Source organism: Syngnathus acus, chromosome 16 (genome assembly GCF_901709675.1).
Source record: "Syngnathus acus chromosome 16, fSynAcu1.2, whole genome shotgun sequence".
Classification (NCBI taxonomy): domain Eukaryota; kingdom Metazoa; phylum Chordata; class Actinopteri; order Syngnathiformes; family Syngnathidae; genus Syngnathus; species Syngnathus acus.
Window position 1 is genome coordinate 9315708 of NC_051101.1, and position 16881 is coordinate 9332588.

The 16881-nt window shown below is 40.7% G+C and overlaps 2 protein-coding genes across 3 annotated transcripts; both read right to left on the bottom strand.

The window, feature by feature from the left end:
• Positions 1–698: 698 nt before the first annotated feature.
• On the bottom strand, positions 699–5287 carry macc1 (MET transcriptional regulator MACC1). Its single transcript, XM_037273970.1, has 5 exons — positions 5132–5287; positions 4067–4177; positions 1970–3990; positions 1692–1880; positions 699–1546 (listed from the first exon to the last, which is right to left on the bottom strand). Exons 2-5 carry the CDS (start codon positions 4167–4169, stop codon positions 1343–1345), a joined length of 2517 nt encoding a protein of 838 aa, XP_037129865.1. The 5' UTR covers positions 4170–4177; positions 5132–5287; the 3' UTR covers positions 699–1342.
• A 3050-nt stretch (positions 5288–8337) lies between these two features.
• On the bottom strand, positions 8338–12114 carry sp8b (sp8 transcription factor b). 2 transcript variants are annotated; one of them, XM_037274470.1, is made up of 2 exons: positions 11809–12114; positions 8338–11518 (listed from the first exon to the last, which is right to left on the bottom strand). In XM_037274470.1, the coding sequence occupies exons 1-2, from the start codon at positions 11827–11829 to the stop codon at positions 10178–10180; spliced, it is 1362 nt and encodes a 453-aa protein (XP_037130365.1). In that variant the 5' UTR covers positions 11830–12114; the 3' UTR covers positions 8338–10177. The 2 variants fall into 2 exon arrangements, with proteins under 2 accessions (XP_037130365.1, XP_037130367.1); XM_037274472.1 differs by having other exon boundaries at positions 11617–12114.
• Between the last annotated feature and the right edge of the window lie 4767 nt (positions 12115–16881).

Consider the following 16881-nt stretch of genomic DNA (forward strand, 5'->3'; position numbering starts at 1 on the left):
AATTAAAAGAAATATATGCACTATATTATTAAAATACAGTGACCATATATTTTGCAAAATTCTTAAGTTATATTTAATAACTTTAAACGTCACGTCTGTCGACCGGAAATACTTAACGAGGTGTGCGTGAGCTCCAGGCTTTTTCCGAATGACGCACACCTAGAAAGTATGCAAAGGCGGCTTATTTGAAATCGACTTTTAGAGTTTCAACTGCGTTTGCAATGTAAGTAAGCTTTACACTCTACTCAAACCTCCGCATTGATCACTAAAGTGTTTTATTTAGTCAATGTGAGCATAATTCTAAAGTAAACCTGAGTGTTATTTGGCCAAATCCTGTTTTGCATTTGTTTGCCATCATTTTGCACACCTCTGATGTTTGTGTTTATGTCTTTAATGCATATTTTTAGTACTTTTAAAAAAACCTTTTTTTTAGGTTTCAACCCCTGTTTAAAAATGACATTATTGTTAAATGTTTTGAACTAAATCCAGTGTGCCCTTGACCTCAATTTCCATTTCTACAATCACCCAAATCAGTTGGCTCTATTTCCTGTTATAATTTGCAGATTTATTTTGCCTCAGGTGCGTTCCCTCACCCAAAACCAATTCAGTTAAGCAGTGTGTGATTTCAACTCTAACTGAAGTTTAAATAGTGCTTGCAAAAAGAAAAACATGAATAAAATCAGACCACTACAGCAACATCGTGTACATACAAAGTCACATTTATTTTTACATTTGATTCCTTCAGTTGGTTTATTGCAGTTAATGTTTGTTTCCTTCAAATGCAACACTTTATTGAGCATGGCATTACTTGAAACAATGATCCATAGTGCATCTTAAAAATATTTGGCAACGTTGTGTATCGGACATTACGGTGCTTTCCACAATGTGATGTTACAATACAAAATCTCAAGTACATGTTCATTATCTCTTTGGGAGAGCATTGAGGAAATATATAAATCATACAATTTAATGCATGTAAATGACTTTCACATTACTTGGTGTCTCAACAGAGTTGCTGTATGTTTCAGATCAACTGTTTCAAATATAAGTGATAGAACCTCTACTCAAAAGGAAGTCTGGAAGCGCACAGTAATAATAATAATAAAAAATACAATACAACATGTGGCAACCATAATTATTTGATTAATGTTAACATTTTATGAGTACAAAAATTTCAGTTTCAGTGCTAAAACGTTACTGTTAAGTGTTATCTCATTTAGATTAATACAACGTACTGATGAATAAACAGGCCTTCATTATTTTCACTGTTGCAGTTAAAGGGCAAAGACAGTTGATAAACAAACAGAAGAAGTGCAGGGATGGTGCTCTGATTACAAAGTGCTTAGATCTTTGGGTATGCAGAGGCCCGAAAGAGATCAAGGCAGTTGACTGTGATGAGGGCGCCGGTCAGGTGCCTCCACTGTCTGGTAGCGGGGTTCTTCATCTTATCTAGGACCAAGTGAAGGTCTTGAATCATGTCTCTGTAACTGTGTCCGTAACGTTGACTCCAGGAGAACAGGAAATCGTAAGCAGGTTTCCACATCAACTGTAAGACGTTGAGGAACAACAATACACATTTTTTAAAAGTGCTACTTTTATGATGTTTTTAAAATAAATCAACAGAAACATATAAGACAGAGTGTCATCAAAATAACTGCAGTTGAGAAAAACTGGAGGACTGATGAACTGACCTGAGCCCCAACTTCTCCATTCTTTCCTCTGTGTGGGGCCTCATAGACAGCAATCTGAGAACTGGTCAGCTTTCCCATTTTATCGGCGAGCTCCCTCCATCGAATCCCTAGCTCCACAGCGGTTGACAGGATAACCGTATTCTGAATCAGCTGGGCCACAAGACTGATATTGTCCATCTTTAACAGACCCTTAAAAGACAAACACACTAGTCAGATTAATGACAACAAAATCATAACTGATTGTTGACAATGTGGATGTGAAATATCGTTTTACTTACAGTCATAAGTTCGTGTAGGAATTTCTTGCCACTATTCTCCGCGTGGCAGTCTTCCTTCAGCTTTTCCAGCACACAGGCCACCTTGTCGGCCTCCGTTTCAGCAACTCTGCGAGTAATACTGTCCAGTGACAAATTGTAATACCCTAAGGCATTTGCAAAACCTCTCCAGTTGGTCAGATGCTCCGTGACTAGTGTCTGGATATCCGAGTACATGTATGTAAGCTTCATGAAGGGCAGCGTCATGTTGTCCAGGAGCACCTCTGTGCTCATGCGAATCCCGGTGAAGTCAATCACTTGATCGGCTGTAATGACCTTGACATTTTTGCAATGTATCAAACCAGTTCTCCCCCGGAGGAATGCGATGTACCACTCCTTTCCCTTTGAATTCCCCACGGATCTAACAGTCGCCTTTGATAGGAGAGCCACGGTGTCTCCCTTGAAGTACTCCAGAAGGTAGTCCACACGTGATTGACGGAGAACTGACTTTAGGGCTACACCGTACCATTTTAGGTTCACAGGTCCGTCTTTGAATATAGGGAAATCTGGCAACCGATCCTCGGGAATTGAGGATGTTCTCAACACCTGGACGACTTTTCTACTCGTCTGATTTGACATGCGTTTTTCCGATCGAATGGGTGCGGCTGGAGGCGAAGGGACCTGGAAATGCGCAATGGGGTTGGAGTTTGATTCGGTTATTTGCAGGTCTAACTCAAATGGACCTATGTCTTTGTTGCTAGGATAAGATAAGGCCACCGGTAAATGCAGCACTGTTCCTATTTTCAGCTGGCTCTGCCTGACTTCTTTCACCTTGTCCTCAAGTCTTATTCTAAACATGGAGCCCTTGACAGTGGTGGTAACAAACAGGTCATGCAGATTGTCAGTCCTAAGGTGATGCACTCCCCAGAGCTGCAGTACGAGTGGAGGCAGTTGTTTGTTACCTCGACAAATATCTGAAAAGGGAAGCTTTGACGGTACCTCTTTGTGACAGCACACAACTATTACAACCTTGAAAGACGGATGGATGTACCTGGGGCCATAGATGGCAACAGTGATTTGGCGGTGAAGGTAATCCCAGACTGACATAGCCGGGGACTGAATAGCTGAGGCCTCTGCAACTGCTACCACATAAAAATGTGTCTTCAGCTGCTGGAGCTTCATCTGCATCATGTTCTCGACAATGTTACAGTCATTCACTCTAATATAGGGCCCTTCTCGTTTGCAAGACAAGAGTCCGACCACTGTGGTCAGGAGCTGACTAAGCGGGTCTCTCCGTACTTCTCCGGACAGTTTAATTTTCAGGGAAATGGAACTTTTTGTGTTGATGTTGCTGAGGACTACTTCCAGAAGTGGACTCATAGTGGTCATGTAGTTGTTGTTGAGTCCAGGAGGAGGGTCAAGCATTGCCTTCAGTGTTACTTCCTGAACTTCACCAGGAGGGACGTGGCCTTCTGGGACAGCAATACTGATTTCCGAGTCTGGCAGCTGAACTGTGCCTCCATCATGGCCGATTTTGCAGATGACCTGAAAGTTTGAAGCCTGAGTCTGAGCCCATCCAGGACTCTGACTTATCAGATTGAGGTCCAGGCAGGAGCGAGTTAACTGTCGGTGGCTCAGCCAAGCCATCTTATAGGCTTCTCTATCATTTTTCAGCCATTCAAAATCAGGATTTAGAACAGGGTGTGGTGGTTTGAAGATGTCTCCCCTTTTTGGTGCCTTTTGCTCAGAATTTCCATCCAGAAGGTCATTGGCGCTCTTCCATCTCCCCGATCTGTTATCTTTGATTTTCTTTTCCAGGAAGTGCCCTGCGTTGTCCTCATCTGAAGATGTGCTGATAGTGTCCCCATTTTCTGTGTTCAGGTGGTTTATAGTCTCATGGAATGTGCCGGATGTGTTGGAAATAAGCTTATCTGATTGGCCGTGCACAATGTCATCTAAGAAAGGATTTGACTCAGACAGCTTGTTCCAAAAGGGATTTTGTCTTGACTTGTCATAGCTTTTTCTTGTTTGAGGCTCTTTTCCATCTATTAAAAAGCATAATTTTAGCAATAATTCTGCTTTGAAGACTTTACAATAGTCTTTAAAATTTAAAGAAATTACCATTCTGATCTTTACCATCCAAAGCATTTTCATCCAGATCAATCAATGTCCCCTCAGATTTGCTACGTACAAGACTCCCTGCACACGGCAAGGAGTTTGCCATATTTTCATCTGTAAATAGGAAAAAAAAATTAGACTGTGGTAAGAAGAAAATGAATCTGAAAAGAAGGCAGTAATGTTGCTTATAGGTCCTTTAGACTCCTCAAATTTATATTAACCTCCCCAAGTTGTAAACGAACAATAAAGTGAACACGATCGTGCTAACACGCGAAAACGGACTTCTAAAGGAATCTAAACGAACATTTGGAGCAATACTACATTGTCCTAAAGGTGTTAGACACGTTTCCTCAATTTAGAAGTTTTATTTTGACTTTTAAATGTTTTTTTTAAAATTTGGAAAAAATCCGCGATGTAGTGAAGCCGCGATAAACGAAACGCGAAGTAGCGAGGGATCACTGTATCAGCATTTTCCTCCATTACATACGCACCATTTGTCATCTAGATTTGAGAAAGGAAGTAGTTGCAACTAGGAATACCTGTCACCTATGGCTCAAGTAAATATTTTTCACATAACTACGAAACAACAAAGACTTGACTGCTCAAGTTACTTTTTCTTCAGTACAGAGAGTCTCTTGTAGGGAAACAGTACCCGAAGTGGAAGAAAGCCTCACTTGTTAGTGTCACGTTGTTTTCAACTCATTCATGACATGTCACAATGAGTCAGTCATCAATAATAATCTTTCTTACTACCAATGCACAAAAACAGGTTAGTCTTGTCAGGCATTCTGACGTTTACAGTCTTTCTGCGCCTCTAGTTGAGAACTGTCCATACTGTCTATTTTCACCACTAGATGTAGCCAATGATCTTAGCAAATATAGTAAAACTGATATTTTCATATACATTCAAATGAGAGTAGCCCAGGACACAAAACAAGAAGTGTCTCAGCGTCCTGACAGGTGTGTGTGTCCAGTGGTTACACATTAATAACGCTTTAACTGCCTCTTCAGTATCGAGCCATGCTGTATATAACGATGATACTTTAAAACAGAAAATAAATCTCCCACCGTCGGCATGAGATGTTTGTAGTTTTTCCTCTGCTGCGATGTCAGAAAAAGCTCCAAAAGCATGAACTTTTAGATTTATGAAGCGTGTCCTCGTTACGGTTTCGCTCTGCCTTCACACACACCAAGCATGTTGGGATTGCGAGTCTGAGGAGGGACACATTTGCCCGGTGGAGGAGGGGCCTGTTCGCTGTGTGGGACTACATCCCCCACAATGCATCTCCGTGTTTACGCAAGAGATATTACAACACCTGAAACTGAGCGGCGGTTTTGGGGGCTTCTAGATAAGCGTGCCAGTGACGAAAGATGTTGCACTGGAAGCCAAAACGTGTGATTTAAATCAAGTATATTTAATTTAGACACAAAAATAATAATAATAAAATACAGCAGAGTGCTGTAAATTCTGCTATTCTGGTTTCCAAATAGTGCTAAGCAGTTGTCTGTGGAGGTTTTTTTTTTTTTTTAGTACTGATTTTACTTTGTTTGGGTATCACTGCTCTTTTGTATGATAAAACCCCAAAGGAAGGTTAACTGGAGTTAACCCCGTCAAGGACAGCAGCCATGCTATCTAATTGACCATTTACTCATTAACTACATGAAGGCTGACATGTTTATAATCGTGCACAGGGCCACGATTATTATTATTTTTTGCATACTATATATGATTTAAATACATATATTTGTGCATATGATGTAAAATGGCACTTCATATTAATACAGATGAAAATCTTATTCTGCATTTAAATTGTAAATGAATTATGTATTAGCACATGGCTTTATTCACCTGCAGACAATGGCTTACTTTAATTCAAATTTCATCCATCAATCTATTATCATCCCTTATCTGTTTTGTTCCTAAATGCGATCAATTAGTAGTCTTAGAACGCTTTTCAGCATTTGGTGAACGCATCCAGCGTTGCTTCGTTTTTGTTTTCAGTTTGCAAGAAAAATGATCTGAAGGTGTTTTCACTTTAGCCACATGGTGGTGCCAATGCACTAACATTCCTTTAATTCCCAACGGTCATGCTTTTTGGTTTCACTGAGTCAATATGGAGACCAACTCTGAATCAGTTAAGTTAATTCATAGTATCACAATAGTCAACAACAGTGCAATGTAAGGCTTTAAAATCGTGCCCAGTGTCTAAGTTGAAACTATCTATACTGTGTTGTATTAAGTGGAACCTCCAAATATGGACACAATCTGTTGTAAGTTTTTTCAAATTTCAAAATATGTTTTACCATATGATATAATGAAAGAAAGAAAAGAAAAACTCATTGGTGGATTAAAATGGTAATGGTTGCTTTCTGAGGTGAAGTCTCACAAGATTTGCCAATGTGCATGATAAGTATTGTTTTTTAAATGTGTCGTTGAGAGTTTTTTTAATGGCTGCCCTAGTATGATAATGATTGGGAAATAAAGGTCGTATAAATTAAATAAGATGGAGCCCAATTACAGTCACGGAAAAAGAAAATATCTTTTTATTTTATATCTGAAAATACTTTTCCATTGCAACTCTTCAGCTGGTTGTTTCACTCATTTTAAAATAGTACTCTGTCAGAGTTAGTACGAACACTCTGACTTGTTTTAGTACTTTGAATGTTATCCAAAACTCAAGATCAGTCCATTTGGTAGCAGTGGTAGTTACCAAGCCTGTGATTTTGTCTGGGAAAAGAGTTGCAACAGTTGATCTTGAGACTGTTGCTTGTGTTTCAATTGACTGGGTCAATATGTGGTTTGGCTGGAAACACTATTCGCATCTAACTGCTATGTTCTTCATCCACGATTGGCAGCCTTCTGATCATTCTCACCCTTGTGGAGAGTTGGTGTTGATGACGATACCCTCATCGGTAAGCTGACTGCATATGTCCAGAGAGGATCTCACTTGACCAACATGTCATGGCTTCATGTTTTTTTTTTTTAAATAGACGTTTTTGAGTGTCACCTCTGACCTTTTTTGTTATTATATCTGTATCTTAGGCATAGAGTAATGGCATTTGATTTTCAGAAAATGAAGCATCAACATTTTCTCTTGACACTTTTGGTGTGGATGGATGTACTGGTGTGGAAAATTGAGACAGTAAGACAACTTTGAAAACAAAACTTGATTTCAGTGAGTTTTGTCAAAGTTAAAAATTGATCCGAATTTACATAGTTTGCAAAAGCATTTTAAACGATAGAGGGCGCTAAAAGGTTGCATATTGAAGTAGACGCGCACGTTCATCCTTTCAGTAGAGAAGACTTCAAAAATGTATTTATTGGAATGTATAAATACCGCCTTTAACACCTAGATATTCTTTGTTTCGCGTACTCTGCAATTATAGTTCTTAAAGTTTTTGTTACATTATTATCTCGTGTTCGAGGTATTGTGCAACACAAATAGCCATACAGCTTGCAGAGCGCAAATTGAATTCGCCTTGATGTTTATAATCACGATGATAAAATTGAAATTAAATTAAAAAATCAAATACATACTGGTGTCTTTATAAAATGATATATAGAGCAATTACTAGAAATTAATTGCTTTAATAGGTGAAACTTGGCCAGTTTTGTACACTCTTGAATACAAAGCTGCCTTTTCCAAATGTAAAAATTGAATTTACAAGGGAAAATGTAAGTAGTTTACATTTATTTGCATTAAGTTAAAATAAGATTCGCAGACCCCCGCTGCGGCCGCCAGGTACGTGCATGTTCTCAATTCATAAAATGTGTTAGTGTTGTCACTTTTTTTGATTGCGCAATTAACAGTGTCACTTGGAATAAACGCTTTTTTCATGACTGAATTATTTTAAATAGATATAATCTCAGTACGTTTTCAATATACGACAGGCCTAAGAATCACAAGGCAACATTCACAACCAAAATTAAAATAGTGTAAATGAAGTCAAACTTGAAATAAAAATTTAGAGCACTCACACATACAGAGCTGCTAATACATTGGCCTGAAGGAATTTTCATAAACAATAAATTAAGTCAGCCCAAATAGCTATGTATTTTCATTTTTTGATACTTAACCCCATATGCAGCTATTTTATTCAGTTATTGAAACTGAATACAAAATAAGGCCCCGTTAATGTAAAATATAAACCCTCTTGTGATTGGAAAAAGTAACCCATCTTTAAAATGGTTCAAAATAACATGCAGAATGATTTCCATTCATAGAAAAGAAATCACTTTCATTGCCAATCGTTTAATCGACCCAACAAAGTGATTCTCAGTCCATACTGACTTTATTGAGTGGCTCACATAAAAAGCCATTCTCAGAAGGAGAAAAAAAATGACATCATTGTAAAATTAAAATCACTTTACAACATGCTTACTTAAATAAAAAAAAATAAAAAAAACAAGACTGGGTAATCTGTAACTCATTTCCAAACCTTACAAATAAATTCAAAAGTGCGCCTAATCATATAAACCCCTAAATACAAGAAAGGTCGTGGTTAAATAGAACTCCCCACAATACATTTCATAACATGTCAAAGCAAAAAAATCCAAAGTACATCTCCGTATATTTTCAAATATTTACTAGAGTCCATATACAACTAGAAATAGCTATACAAAATCGTCTCCTGGACAAATACATTACTCACCTTTGACATGGGCGTATATATTCTAACCTACATGGTTCAATATTTACAGACATTTTGCAGTCACACGATCGACCTCCTCAACTGCAAACTTGCCTTGACGCACATGTGGATTGGACACAAACTGTGTGTGTGTGTGTGTGTGTGTGTGTGTGTGTTGGGAGTGTGTGTGTGTTTTGTGTGTGTGATGGTCAGATATAACAAAACCACCCCATAATTATATTCCTTTTATTCCACACCGAGCTATGTTAATCTCTCCTTCTCAATTATATAAAGTGCCAGAGTTTGCCCGTGAACAAAATGTATGACAGCACAACTTTTTGCAACCCCTCCAAAAAATGCACAATAAGGCGTGAACCAAACTTTCCCCTCCACTTTTACACGGGGATATTTCTATTAGAACAGCAACATGTCAGTTTAAAAAGAAATGTATTGTTTTTTCCCCCCAAATAAATGACACGCATGATGGAGCATTGCACTGTATCTTCACTGTCACGTTTTTTTTCTTCAATAATGCATCTAGGCCTATATTTTCCCCAATTAATGACATGGACTTTTGAACGCTTAAGTATCATGTACTCAATTATTAGTGTACAGACCTAATTTAACGATAAAATACACTTATTATGGAGCGTTGTGCGGAAGTCAGCACCCCCCCAAAAAATAAACGTAGGGGCCTATTTTCGCAATACAAATGCAATGGATCGTTGTGGATACATGAGTGTATACACATTAATTTTCCAACAGGAAAAAGAGTGAATTCCTATTTTCTTAATACATGATCGTTGTGTGTTAGGTTACACGTTTATGTTTCAAAAGAAAAATATGTATGCCCATTCTTTCAACATTGTTTATTGTAATTTTTGCATACAAAAAAATGTATAGGCTTATTCTCTTAAAAAAGAAATTCATTATTGTGCATATACCTTAGTATAAATACACTTGAATGCCCTTTTGTAAAAATGTTTTGGGTTGATTTTAAATTAGATGGAGTTTTATGCATACACTAAATGTTATCCACTGTCTTTAAAAATGGATTATGGAGAAATACACTATAGCTCATTATCTTAATAAATATATTGTGGATACGCCAAAGTATATTGCCTAGCATGTCACTATTGGGAAATGTATAGGCCTATTTTATTCATGACAGTTGCGATGGTACATGTGCACCAAAGTAGAGGATAATTCAAGAAATATGTTGGCCTTTTTTTATGAAACATCCACCAAAGTATTGTATCATCTTCAAGTCCGAGATAATTCCAAAGGCCAGACGGTGGAACTTTGTGCACATACTCACGTATGAGAAACGTCTAAGCCAATATTTTCACATTCTCAACGACACCCGTGATGGAGCATTACGCACACAGTACGTACAGTAATGTCCGCCACTGTCATGTCTCTGCAGAACATTTCCCGACACTTTCTTGTGGTTCACACACTTTAAACGACAATCAAGCCGAGTTAGAGGCCATTCATGCCCACCACACCCTGTCTCGCCTCGGCCGGGTGCAACAGGTCCGGGGAGTGGCACGGGGGGCTCCCCGGTGCGCTGTGCTCGCTATCGGTATCGCTGCCCCTCTTACCCCCGCTGCCTCCAGAGCCCGAACCGGCCGACCCACCGGCGCTGTGAGTCTTGACGTGCTTACTCAGGTGGTCGCTTCGCATAAACCTCTTGTTGCACACCGGGCAGGCGAACCTTTTCTCCCCAGTGTGCGTGCGTAAGTGTCGCTGGAGCTCGTCGGAGCGCGTGAAGCGCTTTCCGCAAAAGAGCCAGTTGCACACAAACGGTCGCTCGCCGGTGTGCCAGCGCAAGTGCGCTTTGAGGTGGGACGTTTTCCCGTAAACCTTCCCGCAGCCGGGGATATGACAACTGTGGAGGCCTTTCCTCCGGAGGCTGGCGCCAGCCGGTCCCAGTCTCTCTGCCTCCTGACAGTTGGGACAGTCGCAGGTGGCTCTGCCCGAGTAGCGCCGCGCCGATGACCTCGGGGACGCCGCTAAGGAGGCGGGCGGACCCCCTGAGAGCATGGCACCCCCCGCACCGGTTAACGGAGATGGGGTTGTGTCCGGGTACGAGGAGAGCACCGGTTTGAAGCCGTCCATCAGGTGCTGGCCGGTGGACAACAGGTGCGGAGAGGGGTTAGTACTGAAGGCTGAGTGACTTAAAGTGGAATATTCAGAATTATATCCGCCCAGGGGAGAGTGCAAGGACGTCTGCAGTCCACCGGAATGTAACGACGTCTGTAGTGCTGCTCCGTTGGGGTTCTGAACGTCAATCCAGCCGGCTCCCACGTCCCACCACGCGGATGCCCCTGTGGTCCCCACCTCTCCCGCGGGGATGCCGGGATGAGACGACTTGAACCACGACTCGTACGGGTGCGCCACGCTCATCCTCGGGTAGATGCCCTGCAGGCTGTCCACGGACGTGTGCACTTTGGAGATGAACATCGGCTGGTGGCTCGACTCCTGCGAGCCGTTCGACACGGACGCTTGGAACACGGAGTAGTCGTTTCCAAAGTGGGAGCCGGGTGAGGCGCCGGACGTGAGGGAGAAGGCGCTGGAGCCCGTGGAGCCGTTGGAGGAGAACGAGTCCGAGATGGCCGAGCCGTTGCGGGACACCCCGAAGCCGGACAGGCCGGAGCCCAGACTGCAACTGCTGGCGGCGGCTCTCTTCCATGGGTGGAAGCCTTTCCCGAAAGAGGAGGAATTATCCGAAATGGTGGAAGGCGAAGGGCTCGGACTCCCTATTTTGTTACATGTTGCAGCCAACATGGCTAAAGGAGTCGATCCCAACCTCGGCTCCTCCTGAAGGGACACGAAAGCAGCAAGTTAGCGAGCGCACTGATTCAACATGCGACGAACAAAAAAAGACGCCTTGAATCTTGCATCAGCAATCTGCGTACCTGGACAAACTTTTACAAACAAGAGAAGCGCACCAGACACAACTTTATTCCCATCTACCGAAAATAGAAGCCAAGCACTGCCTTTGCTGTAACTTTGCCCCCAGATTTGAAAGTGTAATCCCCAAGCAGGAGAGGAGCAGCCAATGACAAGAACTAATTGAAGCAGTAAGAAAGTCCTTTTCGGAGACTCACCCCTAGAAGTGAAGTTGCCATCACACACAAAAAAAACCCACAGCCCTCCTCTAGAGGATCTTTTTATATTTATGAATCCGAGCAGCGTTTTTTTTTCTTTTCTTCCCTTTTCTTTTCTTCTTCTTTTTTTAGAGGTGAGCAATACAATGATGCGTTCCGCCCATTCTTCCACGGTCCCGCGGCTCCTCTCCGGCTTTGAAGTGGCGCTGTGACACGGGCGTCCAATCAGCGGCTCCAGCGTGCCGCGCGGCCGCCGCACGGCCCCCGTGAGGTCATCAATAGACAGGGCTCTCCACCCCCCAGGCCGCCCCCTCCATAATAAAAGACAGCGGAAGGAAGGTAAAGTTAAATGAGAGTGAATAAGGAGGGAGGAATTAGGGGGCCACTTATTGAGATTTTTTACAGAACATCACTTTCCATAAATTAGAAGAAAACTGCTTCAAGGGAGGATGAGCATGAGGGCGTCAATAAATGTTTTTCATTAAACAAAAATCTCACTCCTTTTTGCTTACAGATGCAAAGTATCATTAACTACACGTTTCTCATCTATACTAAATAATCCTCCGAAAGTGTTTATTTAATCACGACATCTTTTGCGCTTTAAATTCAAAGTTGCATGGTTTAAACTTAATATAAACAAACTTGAGCAGCATATAAAGGCAGCTTTGTTCTCCACCCTTGTGATCCTATATTAAAATAACTTTCACATAATTGACGTCAATTACGTTGGCGCTTTTGAGTATATGGTACACATTTTGCAAAATTAAAAAAAAAAAAAGAAGAGTGCCGGTTGGTAATAATGTTGGCGTCTCGATTATTTATGGAAATAAATGATTGCACTATATGGCTCAAGCTGGGTATCAAATATAAATATTGCTTCTGTTGAATGGGGTTCACTGACATTTTTTTTTTTTTTTTCCCTCCCCCCCGAAGACCCTTAAGTAACTTAGGGGCAAAAGCGTGCATGCAGCGTTTAGATGCACGCCACTCTCGTTCGACTCTGCTTTGCATGCAGCGCGTACTGGAAGCGTACATTTCATTTGAATTTCAAATTTAATAACACGGGAGGTTTTTAATCATCTGCACTTTTATTTGTTTGATATTAACATGCTTATTGACCGGCTCTGTTGACCAGCTTGGTCATTACAGGACAGGGAAAAGTTAATTAAAACGACCAGGGATTATTCATCACATCATCTGCCTTGGCCATGTCGCTTCCTTTATTACACAGCGTGATAGATGGACCGCCTGATTAATTCTTGTGTTTCTACCATTGGACACAAGCTTCCCCCCTGTATTAATTCACTCTACTTTGCTCACAGGTGTATAAAAAATGTTACCGTTATATATATAGTATATAAAAATAAAAATAAAATGTCGCACAGGTGCAAATGTTGAAAAAGGCGGATTTAAATGACGTTGCATCATGTTCTACACGTGTTGCTAATGCCATACTATTTATTGTTTGACATACATTAGGCCTAATTACATTATTGTTATTATATGTATTTTAAACTTTTTTTTAAAACAACATATATAAGACTGATTATTTTTTTTTGCAATACAAATCGGGAACGACCGTTTATTTGCACGTTGTTAGGATTTAAAACCTTAAAATATAACATATTAGAAAATCATATTGTAATGTAAATATATATTACTTAGTTCGTTGTGGACTGCGCATTCATTAAAAATACCCCCGATGGCGATTAAGAGGTAAACAAACGATCAATGACTTTGGCTGGGAATACTACTGTGACAATAATGACAAAAATAAATATAATGAATAAATAAATAAAAGCTACATACCGTTCTCCTGCGCTCCGTTGCGCACCGATCAGTGTTGTCTTTCAGCACGGCACAACCCCATGCGGGCTGTATGGGGCAGTGTGACTGTGCACAGTGGACATAAATGATACACTTGTAATTCCTTTAGCTCTAAGTTAGAAGACAGTCCGCCAACCCCCTCCATTACAATATGCAAAGTTGATGCCCTGTAAAGAAAAAAAAAAAAAGAGGTAATAAGAAATAAATATGTGTTTAGTTATGTATAATTGGGGGTGATTCCATCTTTTTAAATAAATCCATTACAAGAGTGAGTCTTGCACATGAGGCTGTGGTGCATGGGGGGTGTGTTGAGGGGGAGTGTGGGGGTGCATGCTGGGCCCTTGGTGACAAATTAGCAAGTGATCATTGCACCAAGGCCCAGGTCAAAGGTTGGCGTGACAGCCAGTATGTTGCTTCTGTGAGGAAGCAGTGAAAAAAAAATCTAAGATTGCCTCACTGGCATCTTCAGTGGCCTGTTAGTGTTCAGATGGTGCACAGGTTGCTGCGATGGCTGTAACTGTAAGCCACCCCGAACAGATGTCCCCATTGAAGGCTTTCTTTGGGGCTATATTACCGCCATGACATCAAACTCCAAACCTGTCCCCTTGGCCGCCATAATGAGCGACTTATTCCGGGCCGCTGAGCACGAATAAAGTGGGTGCAATATTGCGTGCGGCACAATCGCTCCACGCACAAAACAACTGGAGCCGTGGCTGTCGACTCTACACTTTGATGAGGAGCTTTGCCTTCCTTGTGGAGGAAAGTAAAAAAACTAACTTGGGGTCATCACTTGTGGCGTCACAGTATAAAGTCCTTATCTACTTTCCTGCTTATTGAATGAGTTTTAATCTCCACAACCACAAATACAGGATTCCATGAGTTTTCCACTTTTGTCTGAGGAAGTTATGCCTAATTATTTGATATTCTTATTGATCCAGTATTGATGACAGAATGTACAATAAATCTCATGGCTTCCTGCAAGTATAGCTGTTTAATTAAACAGGCCCCATTCTCACACTGAGTATGTCAGCCTGAGTCAACTGATGTGACATCATTTTTACTGTATTTTATTCGTCATAAGTTCAGTGATAAATAGGTGCCTTGGCTCAATAAAGGAAGGGAAAGATTGCGCTTAGATACCCCACTTAATCATATTTGGTGCATTATAAAGGTATCTACTTTTTAGTGTTAAAAATGGAACCTATGTTATAACTGTAATTACTTCAAATTGTACTTTGTTGGCATAATTTAATCGTTATCTGAACTCTGTTGCTAAACAAAACAGCAGCATCCAAGTATGTTGATCAACCGGCTGTGACGAATGAAAATGTCGCAACCATTTCTCGTAGTGGATATTCTGATGTTTTAAATTATTTTTACTCGATATAGTTCTGCTAATATTGTGAAACATGATTAAAGATGAAGCTCCATCCACATCTACAGTTGAGTAAATTATTTCTAATTTTCAAATTTAATGGAATGGGAAGGGTTGGAATCTCTGACATACTGAATGAATGGATGAATTCATTGATGTAATACCAAATAATATGGACTGTTGCTTGTTTTTGTTTTTTTTCTCAACATTTTTTTTTTGTGCTTCTCCACCAGGAGGTTTGGTGGGAAGAGCAGATGTCCACGGAGCTGCCAAGAGGGTCCAGAAAGAAAGGATGCTCAGACACAAGGGCCCCAAATGGTGTGACAAAGGATGTGCAGGAAGGCCCTCTCCGCCTGGGTGAGCCCCAGAGAGGGTCCCCTCCTCTGCCAGCCCGTGTGAGCCAAAGCCTTGTGCTCCTCACCACGACCTTGAGGTGAGACAACAACATGCAATCAAACACATGCATGACCAAACAACTGCAAATGAAGGTGACATTTTATCTTGTGCAGTCTAGTCTGCCTTTGAAAAAAAACTATTTTTGTGATAGAAAAACACATTTTTATTGGCATTTTTGATTTATAAATAGATTTTTTTTTATGGTGTATTATCTTCCATTGCCTAAAACATTACAACTATACATTATAATTTAGTCTAACAAGTCAGTAACTGTCTTTGTTTGAACTGTCAATCATAAGCAACATGCTTATGATTCCTTTCGCACATTTAAAAATCAATTAGTATAAATTATTCTTAAAAAAAGGATATCTGTGTTTATATAAAAAATTGTGTAAAACATTTATCTAACTTTTTTTGTGTCACACAAAATTTGTAATCATTTACTGAAAGAAATTCAAAAACAATATAGTTTTAAAAGCACCGATAAAATAATACTTTTCTTGGTATGCTGGATGATGTCAACATTTATTATTTTAGTGACCGCTAGTTTTTTCTTTCATAGCTACTCTACTTAAATTATTCTCCATCCATTCCCCCCCGTCCCCCCCAAACGAGATGACCGTGTCATGAGGCCTTGACCGTGTTCCAAGCACAGGTGTGCCGCCTGGCCCAAAGTGAAAGGGATGCGGTGAACCATAAACAATGATATAAATGTCTGACAAATAAAATGGCTAGTTAACAGTCTTTTGACTGCTCTAACCTCTCAGCCTTTTGTCGAGTATCGATCAGACAGCTGTTCCCGGCTTTGTGTGGCAAGGCGGGAGCTTCTGGTTTCTCCCGCACGGATGAATGAGAGCTGCCAAAACACTTTTCTCCTCATCTGTAGTACGATCTGCCTCAATGAGCAAATATTGAAATGCAGAGCAGAGCCTCCTCTCGACTTCTAATTCATCTTATATATATTTCAAATTGTTTCATGAAGCTACACAGAAACATTTTTCTTTTTTTTTCCTTTTAGCCCACAATTATCTTTTATTACTAACCGGCAATTTTGCACGATTGCAATAATGAACATGTTTAGAATTGAGGCGTGACTGAACTACGTCGGGATAGACGTCTAATGAGCCATCCCGGCTCCCGTCAATCAAATGCAGCAGCCAAGACTTTGTCCTATAGCTCATGTAAAGCCGCGACGCTGCCTCGGTGTTACAAATGATTCTTCCTCTATTAACAAAATTAAATGTGTGGAATAATTTATGCGTGCCTGTTGGATGTTATGATCTGCATCCCCGTGTGATAGATTGCAGTGTTTGTTTATCATAAACCGAGATAACTGTGCCGCCTGGCGTGACTGCTGCATCTCTTCTTATTGACTTTGACTGAGGCCAACGTTGCACTTTGTCAGCAGCCGTCCAGAAGAGACAGGCGGCCGAGGTACAAAGTGAGGTACTTAGGATTAGCATCGGCTCTTCAAG

Coding starts and splice junctions, on each gene's coding strand:
- macc1 (XM_037273970.1), bottom strand. CDS start 4,169: ATGGCAAACTCCTTGCCGTGTGCAGGGAGTCTTGTACGTAGCAAATCT. Junction 3,991..4,066: donor GGATGGTAAAGATCAGAATG/GTAATTTCTTTA, acceptor GCTTTTTAATAG/ATGGAAAAGAGCCTCAAACA. Junction 1,881..1,969: donor TCCTACACGAACTTATGACT/GTAAGTAAAACG, acceptor TTGTCTTTTAAG/GGTCTGTTAAAGATGGACAA.
- sp8b (XM_037274470.1), bottom strand. CDS start 11,829: ATGGCAACTTCACTTCTAGGG. Junction 11,519..11,808: donor TGGCAACTTCACTTCTAGGG/GTGAGTCTCCGA, acceptor GTGTCCCTTCAG/GAGGAGCCGAGGTTGGGATC.